Raw genomic sequence first — 26,994 nt, 5'->3', positions numbered from 1 at the left:
ACACACTCTGAAGACATAAAATATTTTATTAAAGTCAATGTACATCGTGTTACACTTGTTTAAAATGGGTGTGAATGAGAACAGAAAAAAGCCCAATCGGCTTGTTGTCAGAAAAAAGGGAACCATTTTAGTGTTTGCAGTGATAAAATCACACACTAGATGGCACTATAGAACTAATAAATGGTACAACATTGAAACTAGCAGATAAGAAATTACTATTGGAAGCGAGCCTTATACTATTATTTATTTATAAATGTGTTATTACAATAAACTAAACACATTTTCCTCCCTTGCAGACATATCTTGAAAACTGGCAACTGGTGTTGTTCTTTCCACATATTGCTGTGCCATGCAACATTTATGGAAAAGTAAATCTGATTTGATGAAATATCTTTCCAGTTTTAAAAAGACAGGATATATAGCTACGAACATAATGTAGTAAAATCTCATTCTGTGTCTCTTGTTTTAAATGTTGTATTGCTTATCTGTATATGCACCTAAACAATATTCCTCCTATGCTCTTCCCTGAAAAGATGTGGGGTAAAATTTTCAAAAGCTCCTAAGGCCCATTTTCAAAACAGACTTAGGACCCCAAGACCCACTGACTTTCAGTGGGACTTAGGTTCTCTAATTTCTTAAGGCTGTTTTGGGGATTTAGGTTAAGTAAAGCTATGAAAGGGATGGATGCTCCATTTCATAGAGGATTTCAAGATCTCAAATTTGGCTTCATTTCAAATTGGAATGCAAACCAAATATTTTTAAATTCTCTGCAAAGGAAGATTTTGAAGAATTTCCCTGTCAGGTGAGTCAAAATGTTTTAGTTTTGACATTAAAAAAATACTTTATAATGCAAAATAAAAACAATTCAAAACAAAATGTGGTTTCAAAGTAAAACAAAAAATATCAAAACTTTTTCTCAGGTTTTTTCCACAATTAAATTCCAGCAAAATTGACCTGATTTAGCAGAGCATTTTTATTTTGACAGCACTATATATTGTGATGGACTATGGTTTTCTTGAAGTTTCACCAGACAGCTCTACTTCTAAATCACTGAGGCACTTTTGAAAAAATAACATTTGATTGGCTGAAAAGATCGTGGTTAAAGATTTTAAAAACAAAGACTATCCAAAAATACCACAAGGAGAACCATTCAGAGCCATATTTTTTAAATTATTCAGCCTGTTCAAATTTTTCCAGCACACATACACATTTACCTGGGAAAGATGGGATTGGGGCAAAGGAGTAGCTAGTTTAGCCACATAATTCTGCTGTTGAAAAATCAGACAAATTACATTAATTTCAGAATCTGATCTTAGTTTCATTGATGTAAATACAGAATAATTTTTCTGAAGTCAATGGAGCTCATTGAGATTTATAATCAAAATGTTCACCCCAGACACTTGTATCAATTCTACTACAGAACAAGCCCTCTTTTACCTTAGATGTATAAGCAAAGGGTACCAGAGTCTTGTTAAATTCTGATCCATTTCCCATCCGAACTTACATTCACTATCAGAAAAGAGATGCTTTCTAAACATCCCTGAATTTAAAGCTGACTGTTTATAATTGGTGAAGTGTTACAAACATACTAGGTAATAAGATTAGTGCTGTGGCATCAAAAAAAACCCAATCCTGACTCCTGGTATCAGGAGCTCAATTATTCTGTTTATGGTGACTAATACTTTGGGTTTTCATTGCAGAAGTCATTTGCAGCAATAAATCAGTCTGAAAGTGGTTTTCGCTTAGAAAATATTAGGTAAGAGACACTGTTACCCAAGTAAATATTAAACGTAGGGTAACATTTTCAAAAGCACCTAAGTGACTTAGGAGTACATGTTTAATGAGACGAAGGTGCTTTTGAAAATTTTACCCATGCAGTCATTAGCACTGGTTCGTCTAGATCACTTCCAAGTGAGTCACCAAAGCTGATGGCCTTTCCCTGTCCTATGCAAAATTGGTTACTGATTTCAGTCCTTTTCCTAGAGGACAAAACCAACAAAATTGGATTGTAAACTCTTACTTAGATTGTAAGTTCTTTGGGGCAGGGGCTTACTTTTTGTTCTGGGTTTGTACAGTGCCTAGCACAGTGGGGTCCTGGTCCATGAGTGGGGCTCCCGTGCAACACAACTAATAGTAATAACAATCAACTGACACCAGTTAGAACTATTGATAGTCTTAGCAGAGGACAAAGACTGAGTGGTAAGGCAACTGAGCTACCATCTTAGCCCCAGAGTTGATCCCTCCAGGTCAGGGTTAGGGCAGTGTGTTAGCAGAAGAGGAGGATGTTTAAACTCCCATGGCTTATACTGGATATGTGAACAAATAGCTTCTCTGGAGCTCTTATCACAATCACTAAATCCCACTTGACTATTTAAAAGAACAATGCAGTCCACCCTGGTTATATCCCACCTACAAAAACCGGATTTGACAAGCATGTGCAAGTAAACACTTGGGCATTAGTACTATAGTGTTGTTGGCACAACTGCCCAGATAAATTTATTCTTTACAGGAATACTACCTAGTCATCTTTTATTACTATGACATTTGTACAGAAAGAGAAACTATAGATGTGTGTGTGTGTGTTTATCACAGTCACATGGCAAATGAGGTATGATCCAAACATGCTGAAAACTCAGCAGCAAGAAAGATTAGAATTTGATAGTGGGTGATTAACAATATGCATTAGAGACCTGATCCACTGAAGTCATGGAAAGATTCATATTGACTTCAAAAGGCTTTTGGTCATGTCCTATATGCTTAATTTAAAAAAAAATCCACAATTTGTTCTATTTCCTTCTCTGTTTAGCTTCATTTGGAGATTCTATTAGAAGAATAAAAATGCTGCCTCTGTGTTTCCCACAGACAAGATTATTGATGGCTGAACCAGCAAGCCAACCACTGCAGTGGAGACAGACATTTTAAAAGTGTAAGATGCGTCACTACCATCCACATGCTCTTTGCTGAGCTAGTCGCAAACTCTGAAGGTTCACAGCAAAACCTTTTCAACTTGTGCCTGGTACCATCTTATCACTGAACTCTCAGTTGTGGTAAGAATAAAAGAATCCACAAACAACAAAGAGAAATGTGTAGACAGCATTACTGGAGTGCAGCCACATACTAACCACCACTACTTGATCCACACCAATGTTAGTACCTTCAGTCCAAAATTTGGTTTGATTTACACTGGTTCAACTTCGCTGAAGTCAGTGGGTTTCCGTAATGTAACACAGAGCAGACTGTTGGGTCACATCGTTTTTACTACTACTGATAATGGAAAAAAAAGATCTAGGATCTGTTTTCCTTGTATTTCCTTACTCATAAAAATTTAGACCTTATTAACGCCAGGAGACCCAGTGAAGCCTGAGTAAAAGTAGATTAGGCTAGGCCCACACAAATTGTAGAAACTAAATGGTATTGTAATCCAAAATTGAGTTTGCATTTACCAGTGGCAAGGGTGGGATGGGGAGATCCACAGCAAACCCCCAGTGGCCCACAGAGACTGTGACATACATACAGGATACAGTCCTGAAACTGAATAATCAACTTGACAAACTTTTTGCTCCTCTGTTTTCTTCCTGCTGCAGCCTGCCCCATACATGCAAATCAATGAACTTCTATTGACCAAAACAAAACCAAAATAGTACTAGATTAATCCTTTCCTTGTATGTTTCTTGACAACAGCCATTGGCCTTGGCGTTCTGAGAAGAGATCAGTCAGTCACATAATGGAGCAGCAGCACTTTTTGGGGTAGTTCTCTGCATACACCCTATTTTCATCTCCATACACATAATAGGAATACCGTTTCCCTTGCCATTCGTATTCCGCTTTAGTAAGAGGAATCAGCTCAATAGTTTGCCTCTGGAATAAAGAGAGAGACAGAAAATACAAGGATAATGAAGCTAAATCTATACAATACAGGAGTACTTGTAAGCTCTCTTGATGTCCTTTTCAAAAGCACTTTATGTAGCGCTATGCATGTTTGAAGATCAGTGTAAACATTAAATAATTAATCCGCACCACACCCCTGGGTAAGAAAGCACGATAAGTCCCATTTTGAAGGTGTGGAAACTGAGGCACATAGAGACATGAGGTGACCTACCCACAGGCAATCAATGGCAGAGTTGAGATTCTAACCCAAGGAGTTCCTGTCTCCCAGTACCACGTTCTATCTCGCTGGCAGTTCTCTTATGCTCACGTCTAATAATATTGCATTTTTCTTTATTATTACACTCACCCCCCCCCCATCCTCACCCCCATTCTAAATCAAATTAAAGATGTTTTAAAGCTCTTGGTATGCAGACACTTAAGAAAATCCAGTCCCTTTAAAGTTAATAGTCATTACCCACTTAATGGAAAGTCTTTTGCGCTGGTGCTTGAAGAATGGTTTCAAATGGTCCAATAAAAAAGGGCACAGTGAGACTTGCATAAATGCTAAGCTGCTACAGTCTGACATCCACAAACTAGTTGCTTTGCCTCCTCTTGTTAGACGTGGCCTGCAGTGCACTCACCTGTCTCAGTACACGAGATGTGGATGCAAACTGAGTGTGATGTTGCACAAGAGCATTTTGGGAAGCCTGACTTATGGAAGGATCAGGAAAATTCACAACAGGGTAAACCTGGAGAAAGGGAAAACATCTAAGACACACAAATAGGATGGAGATCACAATTACTTCCAAATATCAGGCCCATCTCAGTCCTGAGGCCTCTCGGGACCTGTCTCCACAGGGACACTCAGGAAAATTAATCTGAATTAACTACAGGTGGGAATTTTAAATGGATAATGTTAAACTTCATTAAACCTGTGTGTGGACACCATAATTCAGAATTAAAGTGGCTGTAATTCGGTTTAGTTCAATTCACTTCCAGAGTGAATTAAGGCCACTTCAGTTCTCAGTTACAGTGCATTCAGACAGGGCTTTAATGCCATTTAACTAATCCATTTAAAATTTAACCCACAGTCAATTCAGATTAATTTTCCTGAGTGTCACAATGGAGACAAACCCTCACTCATATGAGTAATCTTTATTCACAGCAGTGGAACAGATCAATGGAGCTATGCCAGTTTACATCAATAAGGATCTGGCCAGTGAGGTCAATGGAATTGCTTGCATAAAGAAAAGCGACTCGTGAGTATGGTTTTGTAGGACATTTTGTACCAGCTGTAAAGAAAACAAAAGCATTCTTCCTTAGTATCTTTTTCAGCAGTCTTCACTGCTGCTAGGTGTTGCAGTTGCTAAAAACTAAAGGCTCGTCTGTGCTAGGTTTCAAAAGGGGGTTAGTCACACTAGTGCAAGCCATGTCTTACACCATCTACACTGGGGCAGAAAGTATACACAAACCCTATAGGCTAAATCTTGAAAAGCAGTATGCTCTGGATTTCCAGGATAGTCACCTAATTGCACTTGATTGTGGATTCCTTGGCAGGATCTACAAGAATCACTGCTATCAACTCCAGATATACCCTGCAGGAAATCAATATGTATCATCCATTTTGTAGCTCCTCCAAAAGTGGGTGGTTAAGAAGGACTTGGAGTGTGTTATGAAATACCAAGCCACCTCAAACACGAGTGCTGCTATTATTATTATTTGTATTATGGCCGCACGCAGAAGCCCCAGACATGGGTTCAAATACAGAACCAGTCTGAGATTAACAAACTATGATAGGTGCTATGCAGGGGTGCCTGGTCCCTAGAGAACCTCTACAGGGTTAGCCACCAGGAGGATCAGAAGACGTCGCATTTATATTTGCTATTTTAAAGCTCCTGCAAATATGTAACCGTGAGAGGAACAAAGCTGCAAAATTTAGATCTGGATTTCCAACACATCACAAAGCCGGATGCTGTTTAGGTCTGGGTTTTTTCTTTGGGACCATCTCTAATGTAAACTGCATGTAACTAAATATATTTGAAATTTATTTTTTTGCGTGTGAGCACTGGGAATTTATATGAGCCCAGTGACCATAAACCCAAACACTGCTAGCCCAATAGATATATGACCGACAGGCCAAATGCAGGGAAAGTACGGCTTTCAATCTACAGGTGTAGAAATGGGACGACATTATCTGCTAGTGTTAATTAGCACAGCTTAAATGGAACTGCAACAGTTTATGCCAACAGAGGATTTGGCCCATTTTTGTGGGAAAGATAATGAGATCCATGTTGCAGGGATTTACAGGACTTTCCCCTGGTCTGAATAGTAAAAAGTGTTGAACATCTCTCATTCCCATTGACTTCATTTGGGATTTACGGGTGAGCAGCACCTCTGGTCATCAAGCCAAAGAGGTGAATTGATACACACACAAAATATCCCAAACCAGCAATTGGCCCTGAGTCCTTTCATAAAAGGAAAATCCTACTGTAGATGACATTTGAAAATTAACTAATTTAGTTACATTAGTAACCAGAAAAACAGAGCGCTGTGTTCTCAAACGTCTTTTTCCTCTTTTGATACTTTAAATTCTTAGTAAACTCCACCTCAGGCTATGCAAGTGGTTCTGTTTCCAGACCTGACATTTTGCTACTTCAAGAGGTGATAGAGTCTAGAGTTTCATTACCATGGACTGTTCATCAACAAACATCTTCTGCCCAGTGACTTCCTTGAAGAGATCAGCAGGAAACCCAGATCTTTGGTCCGCCACGTATTCAAAAACATTATTCTTCCTATAGGAACAAGGACACAAATATTGCCACCTATTGTACCTCCCCTTACTCAAATGGATTTTAGAGGGCCCTTCTTTATGTGTTTCTTGTGCTACAAAAACATCAAACTCCACAAGGCAGAGTTGTTAAATAAGTTCTCTGATCTGTACTGAGGTTCCTAGTGGTAGAGCTTTAAACATAACACATGGTATTCTTTGCACTTTTCTAATGATAATATGGAGTCATGCTATGCTAAAATGCAAACTTTGAGACTTCGGCATTCAAATTCCAGTTGTAGTGGATCCAACTGAAATGCTAAGGTGGTTTATTTATATTTGTTCTTTGGAACAATCCTCTTACAAAACCCATCAAGTGATATTAAAATAAAATGCCTTTAAAAATTACAAATATTAAAATAACAATGGCTGAACATTTTTAAGTCAGTGACTGGGCCAACAGAGGACAACAGGGGTTTAATTCAGACCAATGTAAAACAATCTGGGAACTCTAACCCAATCTGGGGCCTGAAAAGTTGAAGAAGATACTGCACTACAGAAGATTAGCAAAGGGACAGGATACAAAGCAAGAGGTAAAACTGCTGTTCTGCAAGGCACTTGTTAGATCACCCTGTCTGTTACTCCATGCACTACCCTGGTCATTGAATCAGGGAAGGACATTTCTTCTCCTTCATATGAAACACTGTGTAGAACAACAAGGATCTCATTAATTAAATAAACAGAGAATAACTCTCCTATTCTCTACTGTGGCTCTTCCTTAAATAGTCATCAATGATTAAACAGCCAGTGATGTGATACTGAGTCCAGTCCTAATCTATGTTTCTTTGTTGCTGGCACAACATCAGAGAGATGAGCTGCTGACATAGCCCATAGCTTTGATCCTATCTTAGTACAGGGCCACAACTAAGCTTTCAACTTCTCTATGATTATTGTACATTTTCACGAAGCTTATCTCCTCCAACATCCTTCTTAAGATGCTGCTCTCTTCTGGAGCTTTCTGGTAAATTTCAACAGACTTTTTGAAATGATAATTAGCTGGTATGGATTTGTGTACAGCCCAACTTTGTGAAGCTGGTAATGTTCTTGAAATCCTAACAGCCCTCTTCCCGAGGGAAAGCAATACATCATAATCTGGCATGTCAGAACATTGCCGATTTAACCCTGTATGCACCATGGTAAGGACGAAGGAGCTTCTCTGTAATTATTTAAAGTTTTATTAGACTTGCCATTTGACTTGAAGCTCAATGTAGTACAGCAACTGTCCTTTTCCTGCACACGTTTTGCAGGTTTTGTGGCCTGAACCAGAACAACTGTTGCATCTGTAAACAAAAAAATGATAATTACAGTGGATGGTGAGAAACTATTACCACAGTGATTTCGGATACATACACTGTGTGTGTGCATGCACACATACACATCACACTTCATTTAGCATCACATTAGAGATCCAGTCCAGCCGAGGCTTACTATTTGCCATCGTGTCTACTACCAGGAGTTGTCTCACTGAAGAACATGACTTCAGTAAAGTCACCGATCCATTGACTCATGGTAATAAGTACTTTATCCGTTAGTAAGTATTTATAGTAGTGAGTCCTAATCCGGTATTTTATATGTATGGGTAAGCCATGGAGTCTACCCTCTGTTTCCAGTCACAAGTTTATTCACAATTAGCATGATTCTATGAGTGTTTCCAGCAGCAACTAGACAGCTTCACTGCAATGTCTTAGGTAGCTGATGCCACCAAAGCACTGGGGAAACATTGTTCTCCAAGCACAAGGTTCAGTTTCATGTACAGAGTGGTTCTGCCACTGAAGCACTGCCACCTGCTCAGAAAAATGAGATGGTATAATCACAGTAAAACAGACTGACACTATTCGCAGCTGTGAATTTCAAAGAATAGCTCTTCCAGAGCTAGGCTACAGCTGGGTTGAACTCTCCCACTACCCTCCTGCCTTGGATAAATTGCGTCCCCTGTAACTCATGGCTTCCTAGGGAAGCCTCTGAAGGCAGTAAATCTTCACAAACAGACAAGGGGTGTCAACATGAGGCTTGCAGGCAGGAAGTAACCAGTGGAGGGAAACTCCATGCTATGCAAAGAAATGGAGAGGAGCTTACTCCTAGGTGGGAAGGAAGCTGGATGGGATCTACAGGTCTAGTTTTGAAGAGCGCACTAAAAAACTCTGGGCCAGCTCCAGCCCCAGAATGAATAATACATTTTGCTCATTCCAGCAGGAGTTTCAACAGCAACAGCTGGATTTCATTGATTATCCTGGGCAGCCACAGCACAGTACTGAGGGGCATTTTCACAAACCAAGCAATACTTGTACAGCTACATTGGCTAGCTGAGCCCACCTAAGAATCTGACCTGGAACTGTTCCTGAATGTAGCATTATTCCACCCCTGCTGCCAATGAGCCATAGTTTTGAGGCTGATGCTAATTAAAATATGGACTTGTCAGGTTGGCTTATCCTTGAGTATTGACTCACCTGTTTCTTCCAGAACCTCTGCAGTGTGTGCACCTGTCCTTACTCAGTTGTTTCCCAGAGCCATGACAAATCCAGCACTGTACCTGCATTAATTAGATGGAAAACTCAGAGCCATATATACTTTGCCAGAGCAGTCTGCTGCTGTTGCAACCTTCATTTCCTCACGTGGAAAACAGATTGTAACTTTAATAGACTCATAGATCTTTAAGTCCAGAAGGGGTCATTAGATCTTCTAATCTGTACAACACAGGCCATAGAATTTCACAGAGTTACCCCTGTATTGAGTCCTGTAATGTGTTTGACCAAAGCACTCCTAATAAGCATAAATTAATCTTTAAGGACCCTACTCCACAAACCTCCATTGCACTCAGCACCTTACTACACAAGTTAGTCCCATGAACTGCTTGAGAGATGCTTAGATCTGTGAGCTCTTTGTGAAAGAAACTGTCTTTTTGTTCTGTGTTTGTACAGTGCCTAACACCATAGGGTCCTGGTCCATGACAGAGACTCCGAGGCACTACAATCATACAAATAATAAATAACAATAAATGCTGTAAAACAGAGCACAATCCAATTGTGAACTCTTCACAGCCAACCTCACTCGCCTTCTAATCTCCCAAAGCTATTTGATTTCAGCATCTTTGCCTGGTTCTTATTTTGACACCTTTCCCCAGAATGAATTCAGTCCTAACCAAAGGATCCCCTTGGACATGGCTACTCACCTTTCCTCTTCCATGACACTTCATGCAGCGAATTTTACCTGAACATCGACAATTATGGCAGCCCTTAAATTAAAGGAGAAATTTTAAAGGCAGCCAGTGGATTGACATTTCTTTAATGTAGCTGTTTATGTTACTACCTGGACACCTCTTGGTATGCCCCCTCACCCCCCACCTCCCCAAAAAAAAAGACAATGAGATTTTTTTTCTTCTTTTGTGGAAACATTCTAGAGAAACCTCATTCTTTACATTTTTATAAGGCCTTTCATTCAAGGTTCTTAAAGTTACCTACAGCCAAATTACAACCACCCTTCTACAGGTGGAATTGGGAGAGAAGTTATTAAGTGTGTCTTCTGTTTTGCAAAGTAGCTGTAAGCTCATTGGTGCCAACACCCCAAAGTCCATCCAATCATGTGGGAGAGTGATTTTGAATGACAGCCCATGTAAGCACTTCTATAATTTGTTTGAAGTAAGGCTAAAACATTCAGCCCATGTTTACACTAGGGAATTTTAGGCAGGGAAGCTGTCACCAGTGATAACACTGGTTCAACTAGACCCTGTGGTAGCACTAGTGAGAGCCTCGGTGTAGACAAAAAATCATGATAAACCAGTATTAGCACAGGTGGTAGAGAAGCAAGAAGGGAACAGTCTATGTGACAGCATGAATGCTCGGTCTGTACGCTGGAGCTCTCATCAGGCAGGGCTACATCTGTGAGTTACAGCTGCTCTTCGCTTACGGATTCTAATTTCCCTCCCAAAGAAAATCTCCACAGAAATAAATTAAACTGGGGTACCATGTCCTGTGACTCTGTCAGTTCATTTCTTTCCCTATAAGGGGATAACTGGAATTCAAACATTCCTGACTACAATGAAGCACTTATTGATTATTGTAACAGACAGGTAAACTGAGGCACAGAGCAGAACGTGCCCAAAGTGAGACTGTGTCAGAGCTGGGACTAGCACTCAGGAGTAATGATCCCCAGTTCACTTGCTTTACCCATTAGACAATAATACCTTTCATATATTAGACTCCTGTTCAGTTTGCTCTTCGTCTTTCTTCATGGCTATGTATTGCCCATTTTACCCCCCTCACTCCTCCCCACCTTTAAGAAGTAAGGTTTAAATGATGGAAGAGGTCAGATATTTAAAGTGAGATAACTCTCTCAAAATTCCTTTCTTATTACAGAAGCAAGGGAAAGAAAAATATCTATTAAATCACATCCCATTAAAATGTCCCAAAGCATCTCTTTTCCTGGACTATAGCACTGCTTTCCCAAAAGACAGGGCTTTTTCTCACCAAATACCAGTCCCTCTTGGGCATGATTTTACAAAACACAAAAAAACAGCTCAAGGGAAGCAGAAAGTGATGCTTCCATATTTGGATAACAATTTTAAATAGAAATAAAAACGTTCAAAAACAAATAACTCTCTTGCTTATAATTAAATTATTTGGGATTCTGATAGCGCTAAGTCATCTTGATATAAAAAAGCTCCTAAACCTGCCACATACCTTTAACAAACTTATCCAGTCCTGTAGGTTCAATCCCTCTCTCTCTCTGAAATAATACCTCACTCCTATATAGCACTTTTCCTTCATAGATCTAAGAACACTTTACAAAGGAGGTAAGTATCAGCTATGGTTATATTAGCTTTTACACTCCATATATACGCACATTGGGCTTGATTCATGATTGTCCTAAGAACCCTAAATGGGAATGGGGTCTCTCCTGGTGTAGGAGTAACCTGCAGATGGTGAAATACTGGCATAATTGGCTCTATGTGTCTTCCCCTCCACTCCACACTGAAGCCCTCACAGCAGAATGTGAATCAGAGGGATTCTTTGAGAAGTGAAAGTGGCTACCGTGTTCCTCTGCCCCAGCTATCATAAAAGCCCATTAGGGAAGCAGGTTTACACAGCTCAGTTCAAATTAGAGCAGCCCTGAGGCTGAGGATGTCCCCAGCTGGTCAAAGACAGGGGAGCATAAACTCTGGTAAATGAAGTATAAAAATATAAGTCGGAAGGCCAAAAAAGAACCTGAAGAGCAGCTAGACAGAGTATTAGCAAAAAATGTATTAGCAAAAAAATTTTTTAAATACATCAGAAGCAGGAAGCCTGCTAAACAACCAGTAGGGCCACTGGACAATCAAGATGCTAAAGGAGCACTCATGTATGATAAGGCCATTGCGGAGAAATGAAATGAATTACTTGCATTGGTCTTCACAGCTGAAGATGTGAGGGAGATTCCCAAACCTGAGCCATTCTTTTTAGGTGACAAATCTGAGGAACTGTCCCAGACTAAGGTGTCATTAGAGGAGGTTTTGGAACAAATTGATAAACTAAGCAGTAATAAGTCACCAGGACCAGATGGTATTCCCCCAAAGAGTTCTGAAGGAACTCAAATGTGAAATTTCAGGATTAATAACTGTAGTCTGTAACCTATCATTTAAATCAGCATCTGTACCAAATGACTGAAGGATAGCTAATGTGACGCCAATTATTGAAAAAGGCTCCAGAGGTGACCGAGGCAAATATAGGCCAGTAAGCCTGACTTCAGTACTGGACAAACTGGTTGAAACTATAGTAAAGAATAAAATTGTCAGATACATAGACGAACATAATTTGCTCAGGAAGAGTCAACATGATTTTTTTAAAGGGAAATCATGCCTCACCAATCTACATGAATTCTTTGAGTGGGTCGACAGGCATATGGGCAAGGGGGATCCAGTGGATATAGTGTATTTAGATTTTCATAAAGACTTTGACAAGTCCCTCTCCAAAGGCTCTTAAGCAAAGTAAACAATCATGGAGTAAAAGGGAAGGTCCTCTCATGGATTGGTAACTGGTTAAAAGATAGGAAACAACGGGTAAGAATAAATGGTCAGGTTTCAGAATGGAGAGAAGTAAATACTGGCGTCCCCCAGGGGTCTGTACTGGCCCAGTCCTATTCAAATATTCATAAATGATCTGGAAAAAGGGGTAAACAGTGAAGTGGCAAAATTTGGAGATGATACAAAACTACTCAAGACAGTTAAGTCCCAAGCAGACTGCAAAGAGCTACAAAAGGATCTCTCACAACTGGGTGACTGGACAACAAAATGGCAGATGAAATTCAGTGTTGATAAATGCATATTGAAAAACATAATCCCAGCTATACATATAAAATGATGGGGTCTAAATTGGCTGTTACCAGTCAAGAAAGAGATCTTGGAGTCACTATGAATAGTTCTCTGAAAACATCCACTAACTGTGCAGTGGCAGTCAAAAAGGTGAACAGAACACTGGGAATCATTAAGAAAGGGATAGATAATAAGGCAGAAAATATCATATTGCCTCTATATAAATCCATGGTATGGCCACATTTTCAATACTGTGTGCAACTGTGGTCGCCCTATCTCATAAAAGATATATTGGAATTGAAAAAGATTCAGAAAAGGGAAACAAAAATGATTAGGGGTATGGAACGGTTGCCATGTGAGGAGAGATTAATGAAACTGGGATTTTTCAGCATGAGTGGTGTGGAGAAAGTAAATAAGGAAGTGTTATTTACTCCTTCTCATAACAGAAGAACTAGGGGTCACCAAATGAAATTAATAGGCAGCAGGTTTAAAACAAACAAAAGGAAGTATTTTTTCACACAATGCACAGTTAACCTACTGAACTTCTTGCCAGAGGATGTTGTGAAGGCCAAGACTATAACAGGGTTCAAAAAAGAATTAGATACATTCATGGAGCATAGGTCCATCAATGGCTATTAGCCAGGATGGGCAGGGATGATGTCCCTAGCCTCTGTCTACCAGAAGCTGGGAATGGGCAACAGAGGATGGATCACTTGATGATTACCTGTTCTGTTCATTCCCTCTGGGGCACCTGGCATTGGCTACTGTTGGAAGACAGGATACTGGACACGATACTTGGTCTGACCCAATATGGCTGTTATTATGTTCTTATTAGGTGCAAAAGTAACTTAAAGCTGCCTTAGGCATCACTTCAGTAACTGTGAATGAAATGTGGCCCCATTATAACAGTGATCTCCATAATGTGGGGCCCCTCCTTAGGGGGACACAGAGGAACATTTGAGGAGGTGCAGCAGGGCCCCCAGCTCTGCTCCGGCCCCAACTCCTGGCCTCAGCCACTGGTTTCTGTCCCCCAGCTGCGGCCCCAGCCTTGTCTCCTGGCTTTCGACCCAGCCACAACTCCGGCCACAGCATCGACCCCCGCCCCAACTGTGGCCACGCTCCCGACTCTGCTCCTAACCATGGCTTGGGGGCTGGGGCACAGCAGGGTTAGGAAGGGCACATGGTGAAAAATTTGGGTACCATTGCATTATAAGTTTGCTCGTGCATCACTGAAATCAATGGCAAAATACTCCCACTGACTTGAGTGGTGCAAGATAGGGACCCAAGTACATATGTGTGTAGATTGCAGGGGGAAATGAAACATATTAGGTCTAATCTTCTATTCAAATCAGAGTCAACATAAGGAGTGGATGCTCCATGTCTCTCCAAATAAGATCTGTCTTTCTAGATAGTATTTAAATGCGTGCTCAGAGTAGAAAGTTTTGCAAACTGAATCTCAGCACCTAGCACACTGCAGCTTTAGCGAGCATACAGCAATTTGTGAGCACCTTTCAAATTTTACACCAGCTCACTAGGAAAACAAACTGCATATTAACTCGCTTTGTTCTGCTGTTGTATCTGCTGAAGATAGATACCCACCAAGAGCCAGCGTCATAAAAATACAAATGGCCCAGTATCAAATCACAGAAATTACATCCATCATAAAACATGAATAAGTGTCCATATGTTTCCCAATAAAGGGCCAAATCCTGAGCGGGGCTGTGTGCCTGCAACGTTGGTGGAGACAGGATAGCAGCACCCCCCAGGATTTGGCCCACAGCTATTTAAAGCTGGGGAAAAGATATTCATTGTTTTGACATTCAGAGTATTGCCTAACAGTTTAAAATGCCTCTTGCTAATAAAGCAGACTAGCTATAGAGCAGCTAGTCTATCACACTCATAGTCCCCTAAAAGGGACTAAATGCTGGCACAATGGCTGTGCACTCAGAAACAGCTGTCACGCCTTCTTGGTTGATAAAAGCTTGGTCTTGCAACTCTTACTAAGCTTTACTCGTGTGAATAATTCTTACCCATGCTAGTATTCCCACTGAGGTCAATGGGCAAGTGGAGATTAATCACGTGAGTAAGAGTTGCAGGATCAGAGCCTAGAACCCATTTTGTTAAGCAACAGCACATAGCTTGGGACAGCTGCCTTCACTTCTCTCTCTTGGAGGATGGAGTTTTCAGAATCACTTAGCACTGGCCTCACTCTGCTCCCATTGAACTCTCTCTTAAAAACCCCATTGACTTCACTGAGAATACAGCTAGGCCATCACAGTGCTTTTGTAAATCCCACCATTTTCTTGTGAGAATATTGACAATTTAGCTTCCACCTGTAAAATCAGCAGCCATGACCTGAGAAGACTCTCCCCTAACCTCTCATCCAAAGATCAGAAAATACCTGTTGGCTAGATGCTTGTTTCTGTGGTAAATTTCTATCGATAGAAACAATGGCAGAATGTGACTGAGATGCCATAGAAAAATACCGGACGGCGATGGGGTGTTCACCCCACACTTGCCATGAAAGGGTTAATGAAGACTAAGAAGAGGGCTAATTAACTCAGGTGGCTAAGTAATTCCTGGATTGAGTGAGGGAGTCCAACGTGGGAGGAACAAGCTGGGTTGGGGCTATAAAGGCAGGAAATAGACAGCAGAAAGGGGCTGCTGGGAAAGTCTGCAGTCACTCCCCAGGAGAAGGGAGGTGTGTTTGGGCTGGCAAACCAGTGATGGGAGAAGACAGGAAGGCAGGACGGGGCTCAGGAAAAGGCAGTAAGGTCTAAGACAGAACAAAACCTGACTGGTGGCTAGAGGATCCCTGAGGCAAAATTTAAGAGTAGTGGTTCCCCTGCCAGCCACTGAGGGAGTGGCACTACGAGGCAGTGAACAGGAAGACTGCCTAGGACTGCTGGCAAGGAAAGATTTTCCAACTCTGGAAGGGAAACCATTTTGTGACCTGGCCAAACGGCCAACTCGTGAAGAGGCAGCAGCAGCTCGTGGAGCAAGAGAAGGGCCACAGGCCCTAGGAGGGAGGCAGAAGATGGCATGCAACTGCAGGAAGGGCCTCGCAAGCTATTCCCAGAGTGACCAGGAGAAGGCGCCATCTTAACAGTGAGTGGAGCACCCTGTTACACGGACTCATTCACTTTTAAATATATGTATTTATATACATGTAAACTCACCAAAGCACATGATGAGATGGTTTATTATTAGTTAAGCACTGGAATAAATTGCCTAGGGAGGCTGCGGAATATCCATCATCGGAGATTTTTAAGAGCAAGTTAGACAAACACCTGTCAGGGATAGTCTAGATAATACTTAATCCTGCCTTGAGAGCAGGGACTGGACTAGATGACTTATCGAGGTCCCTTCCAGTCCTACAATTCTATGATTCTATGATTATAATACCTTTAAGGAAGATGTGTGAGGCACTTTGACTCTGGTTATGTTGTCTGTGAACATGGTAGGAACTTCCACTTGTATAGTCCATGGCAAAGGAGCTGGCCCAAGCAAAAAAGAGTCAACAAATTCACCTGAAGCAGAGACAAAACTGTATTGAGTACCAACACCAAGTATTTCCTGACACCTGCAATTAAATCATGTCACACCTGTATCTGTTTGTTGATCCCAGTTAATGTGATTAACTAAAATAAATACCACTTTTATGTCAAAGAGTTCCATTGTTTACCAACCATAATTTCCCTCCAAAAAGGAAAATTTTATAGAATATTTTGCAAACACAAACAAATCCAGCTAAAATATTCAACCAAAATAGTGTTAATGCAGCATAGTCAAATTTCCTCTGATAAATTAAGATTACAAAAATCGTTGTTTCCAAAATTCAGTGTAAAACACGTCTTGTGAGCTCTAATCCTGCAAACACTTTTCTGCATTCTTATCTTTATTACTATGAGTAGTCCCAACTGAAATCAAGGTTAGCAAAGTTAAGCAAATGCCTAAGTGTTTGCAGGATCAGGAACTTATTAGTTACAAGCAATTGTGTTCAATAAATCTTGGCTTCATGTCCCCAATGAATGGAATGGGCAGTGGTTATGATAAAGAAAAACAAATCCCTAAATTGAGAGACAGTCAAATAAAATCCTTTTCTTTCTTTTTTTTTTTTGTGCTCTGCTTCCCTCAGGAGAAATAGAATCACTCCACACCAGTTTGACAAACCCCCAAATCAAAATCCTCCATGATTACTAGAGCCACTCAAAAACAGGTTGCAAAATATCTTGAAATTTTCAGTCACCCAGTCGACCCATTTTGCAAGTTGCAAAAAGGAATGATTACTGTTTGTTTGAAATTTTTCATAAAATCAAGAATTTTCAGGGCTAAGGTCTTTGATCTCCCTTCCCTGGCCTTTTTTTTTCCCTCCATCAGCCCCTACCCCTCTTTTTCCCCCTTTCTTTTTTTTCTCCCTCCATTCCTTTCTTTCTTTTATTTTGCCTGTCAAAAAGAGGAGGAAAAGGAAAAAACAAAAACTGGGGAAAAAATGAAAACTGAAAATGATTCATTCCCAGTTAAATGAATAAATCAGAAATTTTATTAAAGATTTGTGGGGGGGCAAAATTTTCCATTTTTGAAAAAAAAAGGCCATTTTTCAAGAAAAATGTTTGCTTTGAAAAATTTCAACCAACTCTATATGATGTGTTGCTTGAAGGCTACCAGAACCCAAATCTCTTCTGGTTTGCCAACTCCTAATAACTCTGAAATGTTGGCTGTCACCTAGTTTCTATAACATTTGCCTTACGATGGACTGCAATGTTCCCCCCATTTACACTATAACTATGAATTAGGCACAAAGTCATCAGTAAGCTCCAGTACACACCAGAACGTTCACATTCCTATGGAGTTAGAACACTTCCTTCAGGGATCTAGTTTATTTCAGCTTCCAAACTAGATAAATCACATACTCTCCTCATAAATTAACTGGCTTATTGTGCTTAAGGTGTGAATTGTCATAGTATTTTTATCCAGGCATGTGTTTTATTTTATTTTCAATAACTGCAGTTCGGCAGCTGAGTAGGAAGGTAACTTTTCTTGTGCAAATTTTTCATTAGTTTTTGGCAGAAATGCACATCACAACAGTTAGACCTGTACCATAGAAGAGGCCGCTCTCACAAGATTCTTACTTGACGTCAGAATCCTACTTACCCTTGTAAGGTGTTGTCTTCCACTCAGATGATCTGGATTCAGTGAAGGTCTCTAGCCGATACTAAAAAAATAATTAATTAACAAACAACAAAAACTTCTAACAAACCCAAAGTGGGAGTGATTGGGCATTCAATGCAGTGTATACAAAAACCCAATTGAGACTGCAATCTGGAGTTTAAGAAAGTAGATTTACACTAGCCAAAATAATGACCAGTCTCACTGTTGACAGGGTGAGGTGGTATCTTCACAGAATGCTATATTATGGGCCTGAGCTGAAGTCTATCAAATTCAACAGGAGACTTTCCACTGTTATCAATGGTCTTTTGATCAGGCCCCATATTTGCTCTATACCAGCGGTTCTCCACTCACAGCCTGCGGGCTGCATGTGGCCCTGTTAGCACATAGCTGCGGCCCAGCACAGCTATGTGCTAAAGGCCACGGGCTACGGGCTCCTGGCTGCCTTGCTGTATGGTGGGCTCCGGGGTTGGGGTTCTGGCTGCACCCTGACCCCTTGCGGTGGGGTCTGGGCAGCCAGCTATCCTGCCGCATGGTCTGCTCTGGGGTCCGGGCTGCTGGCTACTGCCCGGCCCCGCATGGCAGGGTCTGGGGTCAGGGTCCTGGTTGTCCCTTGGTCCCACACAGCTGGGTCAGGAGTCCCTGCACAGCATTGTCTGGGGTCAGGGTCCCTGCCCCTTGCCCTATACTCAGCTCTCTGCTCCTGGCCCCACTCTGTGGTGGGGTCTCTGGGCAGAGGCTGCTGAGCATAGGGGCTTGAGGGGGTGGGATTAAGTGGGGGATACTGTGGTTCTCAACCTGCAGCCCAGGTAACACTATGTGGGCTGCATATGCAGCCCACAATGAGAAACAGGTTGAGAACCACTGCTCTATGCTCTAAAAACCAAAAATGCCAATGAGACGATTGCACCTGCTCTACTTAATTTCCCTATTTCTTTTTGTTTTAGTCATTCGCTTCTTCTTTATTTACCTTCTCATTTGGTTATTTTCCTCATATCCCCTCCCTCTCTTCTATTCCCACATACTTCTCCTCTTCACTTTAGTTTCACCTAATGCTATCTATCTATGGGTTTCTAGAGGACAAGTCGCCATGGAATACTTGCTGTTGTCTGGAATTCGGTTATTGGTCCTATTAATTAACAATGGCTATATCCAAAAGTTGCTTCTCTCTCTGACATTGTCTATGCTGTCAGGTTTTCTGGATATCACCCACTGTTCACTGCCAGTGGTTCAACTGCAATGGTACTAGTAGTGGTGGCTACCTATGTAGACTGGCTGCTGACCTTTTCACCCCCAGTCCTTACCCTATTTGAATCAGGGATCAAAATGGAATGTATACTTTTAAAAGACTTGACACTGGCAAAAAGGTCCATAGCAATGGAATCAAATTATGAACCTACATTTTCCAGATTCTAAACCAAGCCATCATTGAAAAGCTACGAAGCGGAAGTAGCTCTTTGCTGTCATTCTAAAGATTACGTTCCTTTATGATTCCCCAGATGTTCAGAGCATGCAAACACAATTCCAAACTGACGTTAGCCCCACCATCCCAATGGGAGTTTCTCAGTAAGGGGCTATTGGGTGGGTAAGGGTAATTTGCAACACTTGGCAGCTGTTTGATCCCAGTGAAATGCCCAGCTCCTGCTGAAGTTAGTGGACAAACTCATTGAGCTGCAAAAGATGAACATACTCTGTAGGTGTTGAATGGCTGCAGAGTCCGAAACACCATTTCCTTGGCAGGGGCCGAGCTGTAGCAGCACTTACTGGCTGCGTACTGTATAAGAGCTTCTTTGGCTGCATCTTCTGAAACAGCAGGAATGCTACCAGAAAGATAAGAAAGCGTGGACCGGTTTGTAATTGGCTTTCAATTTTCAGAGCGATTTTGACATCCCAGCATTACACATTCTCCCATAAAAGGCCTCTCCCTAATTTACATAGCACTCCACTGCACTGACAGAAAAATGCTGGATAAGATGACAGGTTTGGAAAAACTTAGATTCTCTTAGAGATTCAAATCCTGGCCAGGGTAACTTAAGCCTTCATCTCTCCCAAGTAGAGAGGCAGTTTAGGATGAGAGGTGTTTAGGATGCAACATTAACAAGTGAGGTCCTGTCAGAATATCATGGACACTGGCACCTGATTTTCAACTGTCAGGTCAGCATGTATTTGAGAATGTGAACACTTATGCCTATTGTGCACCTCAGAGGTGTGCATGTAAAATCCCTGAATTCGCTCACCCGTGGCTAAGTGCATGCTTATCTACTCAGCAGCATATGCTGATCATGGCTTTGTGCACACATATCTTGATGTGTAAGGCAGGCACTCACATGCTGGCTGGGAGAGCTGAAAATGGGGAAGGCCTAACGCTCCCATAGCACCATTGATAAGAGCAGTGTCTGACCCCATGTCATTGGCCAAAAAATTCCCTCTGCTCTCTTGTGTGCAGTGTGCCAGTTGGCTGCCACCCTCTCATCAGCAGCAGGGCCGGCTACAGGCACCAGCTTAGCAAGCAGGTGCTTGGGGCGGCCACTCCGGAGAGGGGCGGCTGGTCCAGGTATTCGGCGGCAATTTGGCACAGGGTCCCTCACTCCCGCTCGGAACAAAGGACCTCCCGCTGAATTGCCGCAGATCGCAATCTCAGCTTTTTTTTTTTTTTTTGGTCTGCTCGGGGAAGCAAAACCCCTGGAGCCGGTCCTGATCAGCGGTGTTGATTGTGCTTCGTTTGCAAAGGATGCAAGGTAACTCTTAATCATCATCATTACATTTGAAAGCACATCTTACTTCCAGTCTGTTTGAGCTAGAGGGGGCCCACCTCCACGATCAGTCACCAGATCTGGTGGAGGCGGTAAATCTTTTCCTCCTGCGAGAAAAGAAAAGGCAGAAATTGGTATTTTACAGGTTTAGAGAGACACACTAATTTGCTACTTGTCCTTCAGTTCCTGTCTGCTTTTGAAATAAGGCCAAAATCACTGGTTTCTGTCTTGTTCTAATGAACAGCCTCTGACCAGCACAGGACACACACACAAAATATCAGAGGAAAACTGATATTTTAGAGAAAGAGAGAAATCAGGGGTACATTCATTGGATGGTTCAGCAGGGATAGAGAGGCAATTGTTTGGCACAGCAGGGGTAGAGGGTTGTGGCATAGGTGGGGGTAACTCGCAACTCTTGGCAGCTGCTTCATCCCAGTGGAATCTCTCTCCCACCCTATCACTTGGGAAAATGCCTCAGATAATAAGATTACATTCAGGAATATAGAAAATACAGTGTCAGTCAGCTGGTACAAAATGCTCTACATTGACTTCCTTTTAAAGAGACAGACAGTCTCAGGAAAAAGAATAGTCTGTGGGTTTATGTACTAACCACCATCACCCAGAGCTGTGCCTTCATAGCCAGAGACATCGTCCATGGGATAAGCAGGGGGAGCAGATGGTTCTTCCGCACTAGTAATGTCATCAGGAACGATGGCACCTACAGCATAAAGAGTTTAGCAATAGAAAGTTGTCATAATGACCTCACTCAAACATGCAATGAACCAACTAGGGTCCTGGATATACAGAATGCTTTATATTGGGCCCAGTTCTCCTCCCAGTCACATCAGAGCTACACTAGCATAAAACTGGTGTGAAAGGAGACTCAGACTGCTGGTCTTTAATCAAATAAGTGTTTGAGATATGCCAGGAAGTTTTGCCGTAAAAATGGTAGCAATGGGTGACCTCTGTCACACAGATGGAAACTACTGATGAATAAACTTCCATAAGGTTTGAGGTGTGCCCAGGATAAACACCTATGAATCGAGATGTCTGCGTGACTCTCTTCGAAATAAGAGTCTGCAAAATAGGCCTGAAAATCTTATAAGAAAATCTGTGTTCCTGTGATTCTGTTTGATTCTCACTGCAACAGAAGTAGCACAAAAGCCTTTTCTGTGGTATTTCATTACTTCTGCTTGTGGCTTAAGACAGAATGAGAACGCACAGAGATTAAGTAAACTCAGGGGAAAATATTATCTGAGCACTTTTTCTTTTTAATCCAACCAAAATTTCAGTAAAGTTTTGGACAGAGATTTGAATCAATGCTTACCAGTGCAGGCTGATGAAATCTGAATGTCAGTAGCTGAAACTGACATTTAAGCAGGACTCAGAGCCTGTTTGAATCCAGCTGTAGCAAACTATGGCCACGTCTACACTACAGAATAAAATCGAAATTATTAAAACCGGTTTTATAAAACAGGTTTTATAAAATCAATTTTACGTGTCCACACTAGGGCACATTACTTCGGTGGTGTGCGTCCATGGTCCCAGGCTACCATCGATTTCCGGAGTGGTGCACTCTGGGTAACTACATTAAAGGAATGAGACCAATAACTTCGATTTCTGTCCACACTAACCCTAAATCGATATAGTAATATCGATTTTAGGGTTACTCCTCTCGTTGGGGAGGAGTACAGAAATCGATTTTAAGAGCCCTTAAGCACTTTAAAGTGCCTTGTAGTGTGGACGGCTACAGAGTTAAATCGATTTAACGCTGTTTAAATCGATTTAACGCTGTAGTGTGGACCAGGCCTATGACTCATGTTACTCAGTAGCAGCAAGACTGTTTCAGGAATGGCACTGAGGAACTCTAGAGGGACCCATGCCTACCCTTATTATCTACCACAAGCAGGAACTGAAGATGGAGAGAAAGAAAATAAATAAATTCTTATGACCAGAGAACTGAGCTCTTCTGAAGAAATGAAAGTCTCTTGCACATTCTCATTCTGAATTTTGGCATAGTGGTTCAATTGCAATTGTTTAATTGCAAGCATTTTAATTGCTGAACCACAAACACAACTCACTCAGCAGGAAGGAATGTACATTACTTTATGCTGCTTCCAATTAACTAACTAGATGTTGGCGTTTATTCACAAAAATGAGAAGAAATTTGCATTTAAGAGGACAATGCATTATGTAATTTGTGCATTAATCTCTTCATGACTCCGCATTCCTTCTGCGAAGTCAAAATTCCCACTGACTTCAAGTAAGGAGTGCAGGATTGGGAACGCTCAGTTGAAAAGGGACCCTGGCAGCTCCAGTCAGCTCCAGTCAGCACCGCTGACCGGGCTATTAAGAGTCTGGCTGGCGGCACTACAGGGCTGGCAGACTCCCTACTTGGCTCCACACAGCTCCCAGAAGCAGCTGGCATGTCCAACCCTAATCCTGCGCGCAGGGGCAGCCAGGTGGCTCCACGCCCATGGGTGCCACCCCTGCAGCTCCCATTGGCTGTGGTTCCCGGCCAATGGGAGCTGCTGAGCCACTGTTTGGGGTGGGGGCAGCGCACAGAGCTTTCCTGATCACTCTTGCACTTAGGGGCCACAGGACATGCTGGCCATTTCTGGAAGCTGCGCAGAGCCAGGTACAGAGCCTGCCTTAGCTCTGCTGTGCCGCCGACCTGGAGCTGCCTGAGGTAAGCACCACCTGGGTGGAGCCCGCAGCCCACATGCAAACTCCCTGCCTCAGCCCTGAGCACCCCCCATCCAAATCCCCTCCCAGAGCCCACACCCCGAATCCTCTCCCATGCCCAAACTCCTTGCCTCAGCTCAGAACCTCCTCCCACACTCCAAACCCCTCAGCCTCAGCCCACAACCCCCTCCTACACCCCAAACCCTTCATCCACAGCCCCACCCCAGAGTCACAACCCAAGCCAGGGCCCTCATCCGCTCCCGCACCTCAACCCCCTGTCCCAGCCCAGTAAAAGTGACTGAGGGTGGGAGAGAACAAGCAACAGAGGGAGGGGGATGGAGTGAGTGGGAGATAGAACCATGGGGAAGGGACGGGGCATCTAGGGAATGGGCGGGGTAAGGGGTGGGGCAAGAGTGTTCAGTTTTGTGCAATTAGAAAGTTGGCAACCCTAGATTGGGTCCATTCTGATCTCTTGGCAAAGATTGACATACAAGAACTGACTCAGCCAGCAACGCAAATATCAGTGTCATGAGAGTCATTGATTGCGAGGGTTTTCATACCAAAATATCCTTCTGCAGAGGCATGAGACATCTGATCAACAGCTCCATAACCCTGGCTGGAAACTCTGATCAAAAAAAGTAAAAGAAAACAGGCAATCTGAGTGTTAAGGAATAAACAGGTAGAAAGACGGCAATAGGGAACTGGACATGGAGAAATGAGAGACCTGGAGCAATGGTGAAGGGCAAATGTAAAGAGATCGCAAGAAGAATCTCTTTGCTCTAGAGACATTTTATGGATTCTTTGAAATTTATGGAAACACTGATGTGTTTTGTGCTCAGCACTTTTGAAAATCAGGCCACTTATTTAGGTAGCTAAATCAGGATTTGAGTAACTAATTTATGCATTGACTTTTGTAAATCTCAGCCACTGTGCCTAATTTGGACGGAGACATTTTTTTCCCCTTTAAAGCACCCTGGCCGTACCAGTCCAGAGTATGCTTTATAATTGAGAAGGCATGAACTGCTGTAGCTTTGCATTTCATATGCCAAGATATTATTTTATTTGGCAGACTACTGAACCTAGGTTGCAAAACAATATGACACACTCAGCTTGATGGATACTCCTACATAAATTCCAAAAGGCCGTTATGAGGCCACTTAATATCCATTCTTTATTGGGAAATATTTTCGAGATCACAAATGACCTCAAATTACAGACATACCACTCAAGATGCTCCACCAAAAGCCTTCATTTGCATTTCCCTGCTGACACCTGGTTTTGGGGGTGTAAAATCTGGCTGAAAAAATTGATCTGCACTGGAAAGTTGTACCAAATCAGTGTCTTATTAGCCTGTGCAATAACACTGACATTTTGCATGTCTTAATAACTTGTGTTATAGAATCACTATGCTTGTCCACAAAGTGAGAAAGTTTCTCACTGTTTGAAGGATGCATTTAAAAATTATTATATTAGAAACTTAACACACAAGCAAAACCACCTTTATGTAAGCAAAATTAGGAGCCAAATAATACATCAGGGGTCGGCAACCTTTCAGAAGTGGTGTGCCGAGTCTTCATTTATTCACTCTAATTTGAGGTTTCGAGTGCCGGTAATACATTTTAACGTTTTTAGAAGATCTCTTTCTGTAAGTCTATAATATATAACTAAACTATTATTGTAAGTAAAGTAAATAAGGTTTTTAAAATGTTTAAGAAACTTCATTTAAAATTAAATTAAAATGCAGAGCCCCCTAGACCGGTGGCCAGGACAGAGACATTGTAAGTGCCACTGAAAATCAGCTTGCGTGCTGCCTTCGGCATGCGTGCCATAGGTTGCCTACCCCTGTAATACATTAATGGAGGAAAAGTAATTCTATAGTTTCATGGTCAACATTTGAAAAGCAACAAGTCTCAGCTCAGTGTATCTACTGAATACTCAAAAAGAACAAGAGTACTTGTGGCACCTTAGGGTCTAACAAATTTATTTGAGCATAAGCTTTCGTGGGCTACAGTCCACTTCATCGGATGCATAGAATGGAACATATAGTGAGGAGATATATACATTCTATGCATCTGATGAAGTGGGCTGTAGCCCACGAAAACTTATGCTCAAATAAATTTGTTAGTCTCTAACGTTCCACAAGTACTCCTGTTCTTTTTGCAGATACAGACTAACATGGCTGCTAATCTGAAACCTATTGAATACTGCTGATAGCACTGCATCACCTTCACAGAACCAGCTAGTTCTTTGCCATCCAAGGGTGAATATCAGCACCTAGATGAAGAGTAGCTGAATGGCGGGAGGGAAAGAGAAAAATCCCAGAACCTTTGCTGGTGTAAGTTGTGTATTTCAATGGAGTTACACTGCTTTACACCAGCAGTGGATCTGGCCCCACATCTTTTGGGCACACATCACTTGGGGAGGAAAAGGGGGGGGGCTGGCTAGATCATCCACTCCGTAGCTAAAACCCTGTGGCCCACTCACCGCTCCACTTCTTAGTCAAGCTAACACCAAAGCCCGGCTACACGAGGCTGAGACACGCTTCCCCGGGGGAAAACTTTGGGGGACTCTGTGCGCAACTGATTGTGGTGCGCATCCGCTCCTTCCCTGGGCGCGCCCTGGGGGAAGCGATTGCCCGGTTCGTTGTTACGGCCCCAGCCCAGGGGATGTGTGTATTGATCGGAGGAGCGGAGGGGTGATGATGAGAACGTCACATGGAGGGGACCGCTGGGCCCTCCAGATCTCTGGGTCCCTTGGGGCCCCCAGTCGCTGTTGTCTCGGATCGGTGCGTTTCCAGGGCCGCTGTGCCAGCCCAGAGCAGGCAGGGCCGCAGCGAACAGAAAGGAAAGTGAAAGGCAGGAAGGCTGCGCTCTGCCCGAAGAGTCTCCGGACCGCTCCCAAAGCGAAGGCGAAGTTAAAAGCCCTCACCTGATCGCCCGGTCCTCCGCTGCCATCGCTGCCGGGGGTGGTCCCGAACGCTGGTGCTGGCCTGCTCCGCTTCGCCTCCCCACCCACACCCAACTTTTCTTGGAGGAAGCCAGCCCCCTGCTTTCGGTTACGTCCTCCACACCCTTCGTTTGCTGGTTTGGTTGAAGAAGTTACTGGCTGGCTGTGCAGAGGTTGATGCCTGGAGCATTTAAAGTGTAAATTTACCCTAATTCGCAATGCCTGAGGGACAATCTTCAGACATTGATACCTTGTGCTTTCCACAGCCAACTCTCTGTACAACTTTTCATGAGGGTTGTACCCGAATACTTGGCTGCTAATAGCTAAACTTTATTCTTAAATGTATTCACCTAAATCTGGGTTATTGCTGATTGTGTACTCTCTGTACCATATGACCTTTAAAAACAAACTTTGTGGATAATCGAAGTGCTATATCCAGATGTATTATGTGTACCTTTTCTCAT

The 26,994-nt window shown here is 42.4% G+C and overlaps 1 protein-coding gene across 1 annotated transcript; it reads right to left on the bottom strand.

The window, feature by feature from the left end:
- Positions 1-8: 8 nt before the first annotated feature.
- LOC115654770 (protein SSUH2 homolog) lies at positions 9-26,994 on the bottom strand. Its single transcript, XM_030569529.1, has 13 exons — positions 26,513-26,994; positions 24,145-24,209; positions 21,510-21,617; positions 20,928-21,006; positions 19,837-19,966; positions 18,132-18,192; positions 16,383-16,507; positions 9,864-9,926; positions 9,142-9,224; positions 7,882-7,974; positions 6,554-6,659; positions 4,509-4,616; positions 9-3,858 (listed from the first exon to the last, which is right to left on the bottom strand). The coding sequence occupies exons 1-13, from the start codon at positions 26,536-26,538 to the stop codon at positions 3,718-3,720; spliced, it is 1,188 nt and encodes a 395-aa protein (XP_030425389.1). The 5' UTR covers positions 26,539-26,994; the 3' UTR covers positions 9-3,717.

Source organism: Gopherus evgoodei, chromosome 7 (assembly GCF_007399415.2).
Source record: "Gopherus evgoodei ecotype Sinaloan lineage chromosome 7, rGopEvg1_v1.p, whole genome shotgun sequence".
NCBI classification, from domain to species: domain Eukaryota; kingdom Metazoa; phylum Chordata; order Testudines; family Testudinidae; genus Gopherus; species Gopherus evgoodei.
Note: the sequence above shows the minus strand (reverse complement) of the source record. Positions and strands in the feature narration are given on the sequence as shown.

What these genes read in the sequence shown, in the direction of transcription:
- LOC115654770 (XM_030569529.1), bottom strand. Translation starts at nt 26,538, where the DNA reads ATGGCAGCGGAGGACCGGGCGATCAG. An exon ending in CTCTGCAGAAGGATATTTTG is followed by an intron (nt 21,618 to 24,144) that starts GTATGAAAACCC and finishes TTTATGCTGTAG; the next exon opens with GTGCCATCGTTCCTGATGAC. An exon ending in ATTGAGCTTCAAGTCAAATG is followed by an intron (nt 6,660 to 7,881) that starts GCAAGTCTAATA and finishes TTGTTCCTATAG; the next exon opens with GAAGAATAATGTTTTTGAAT.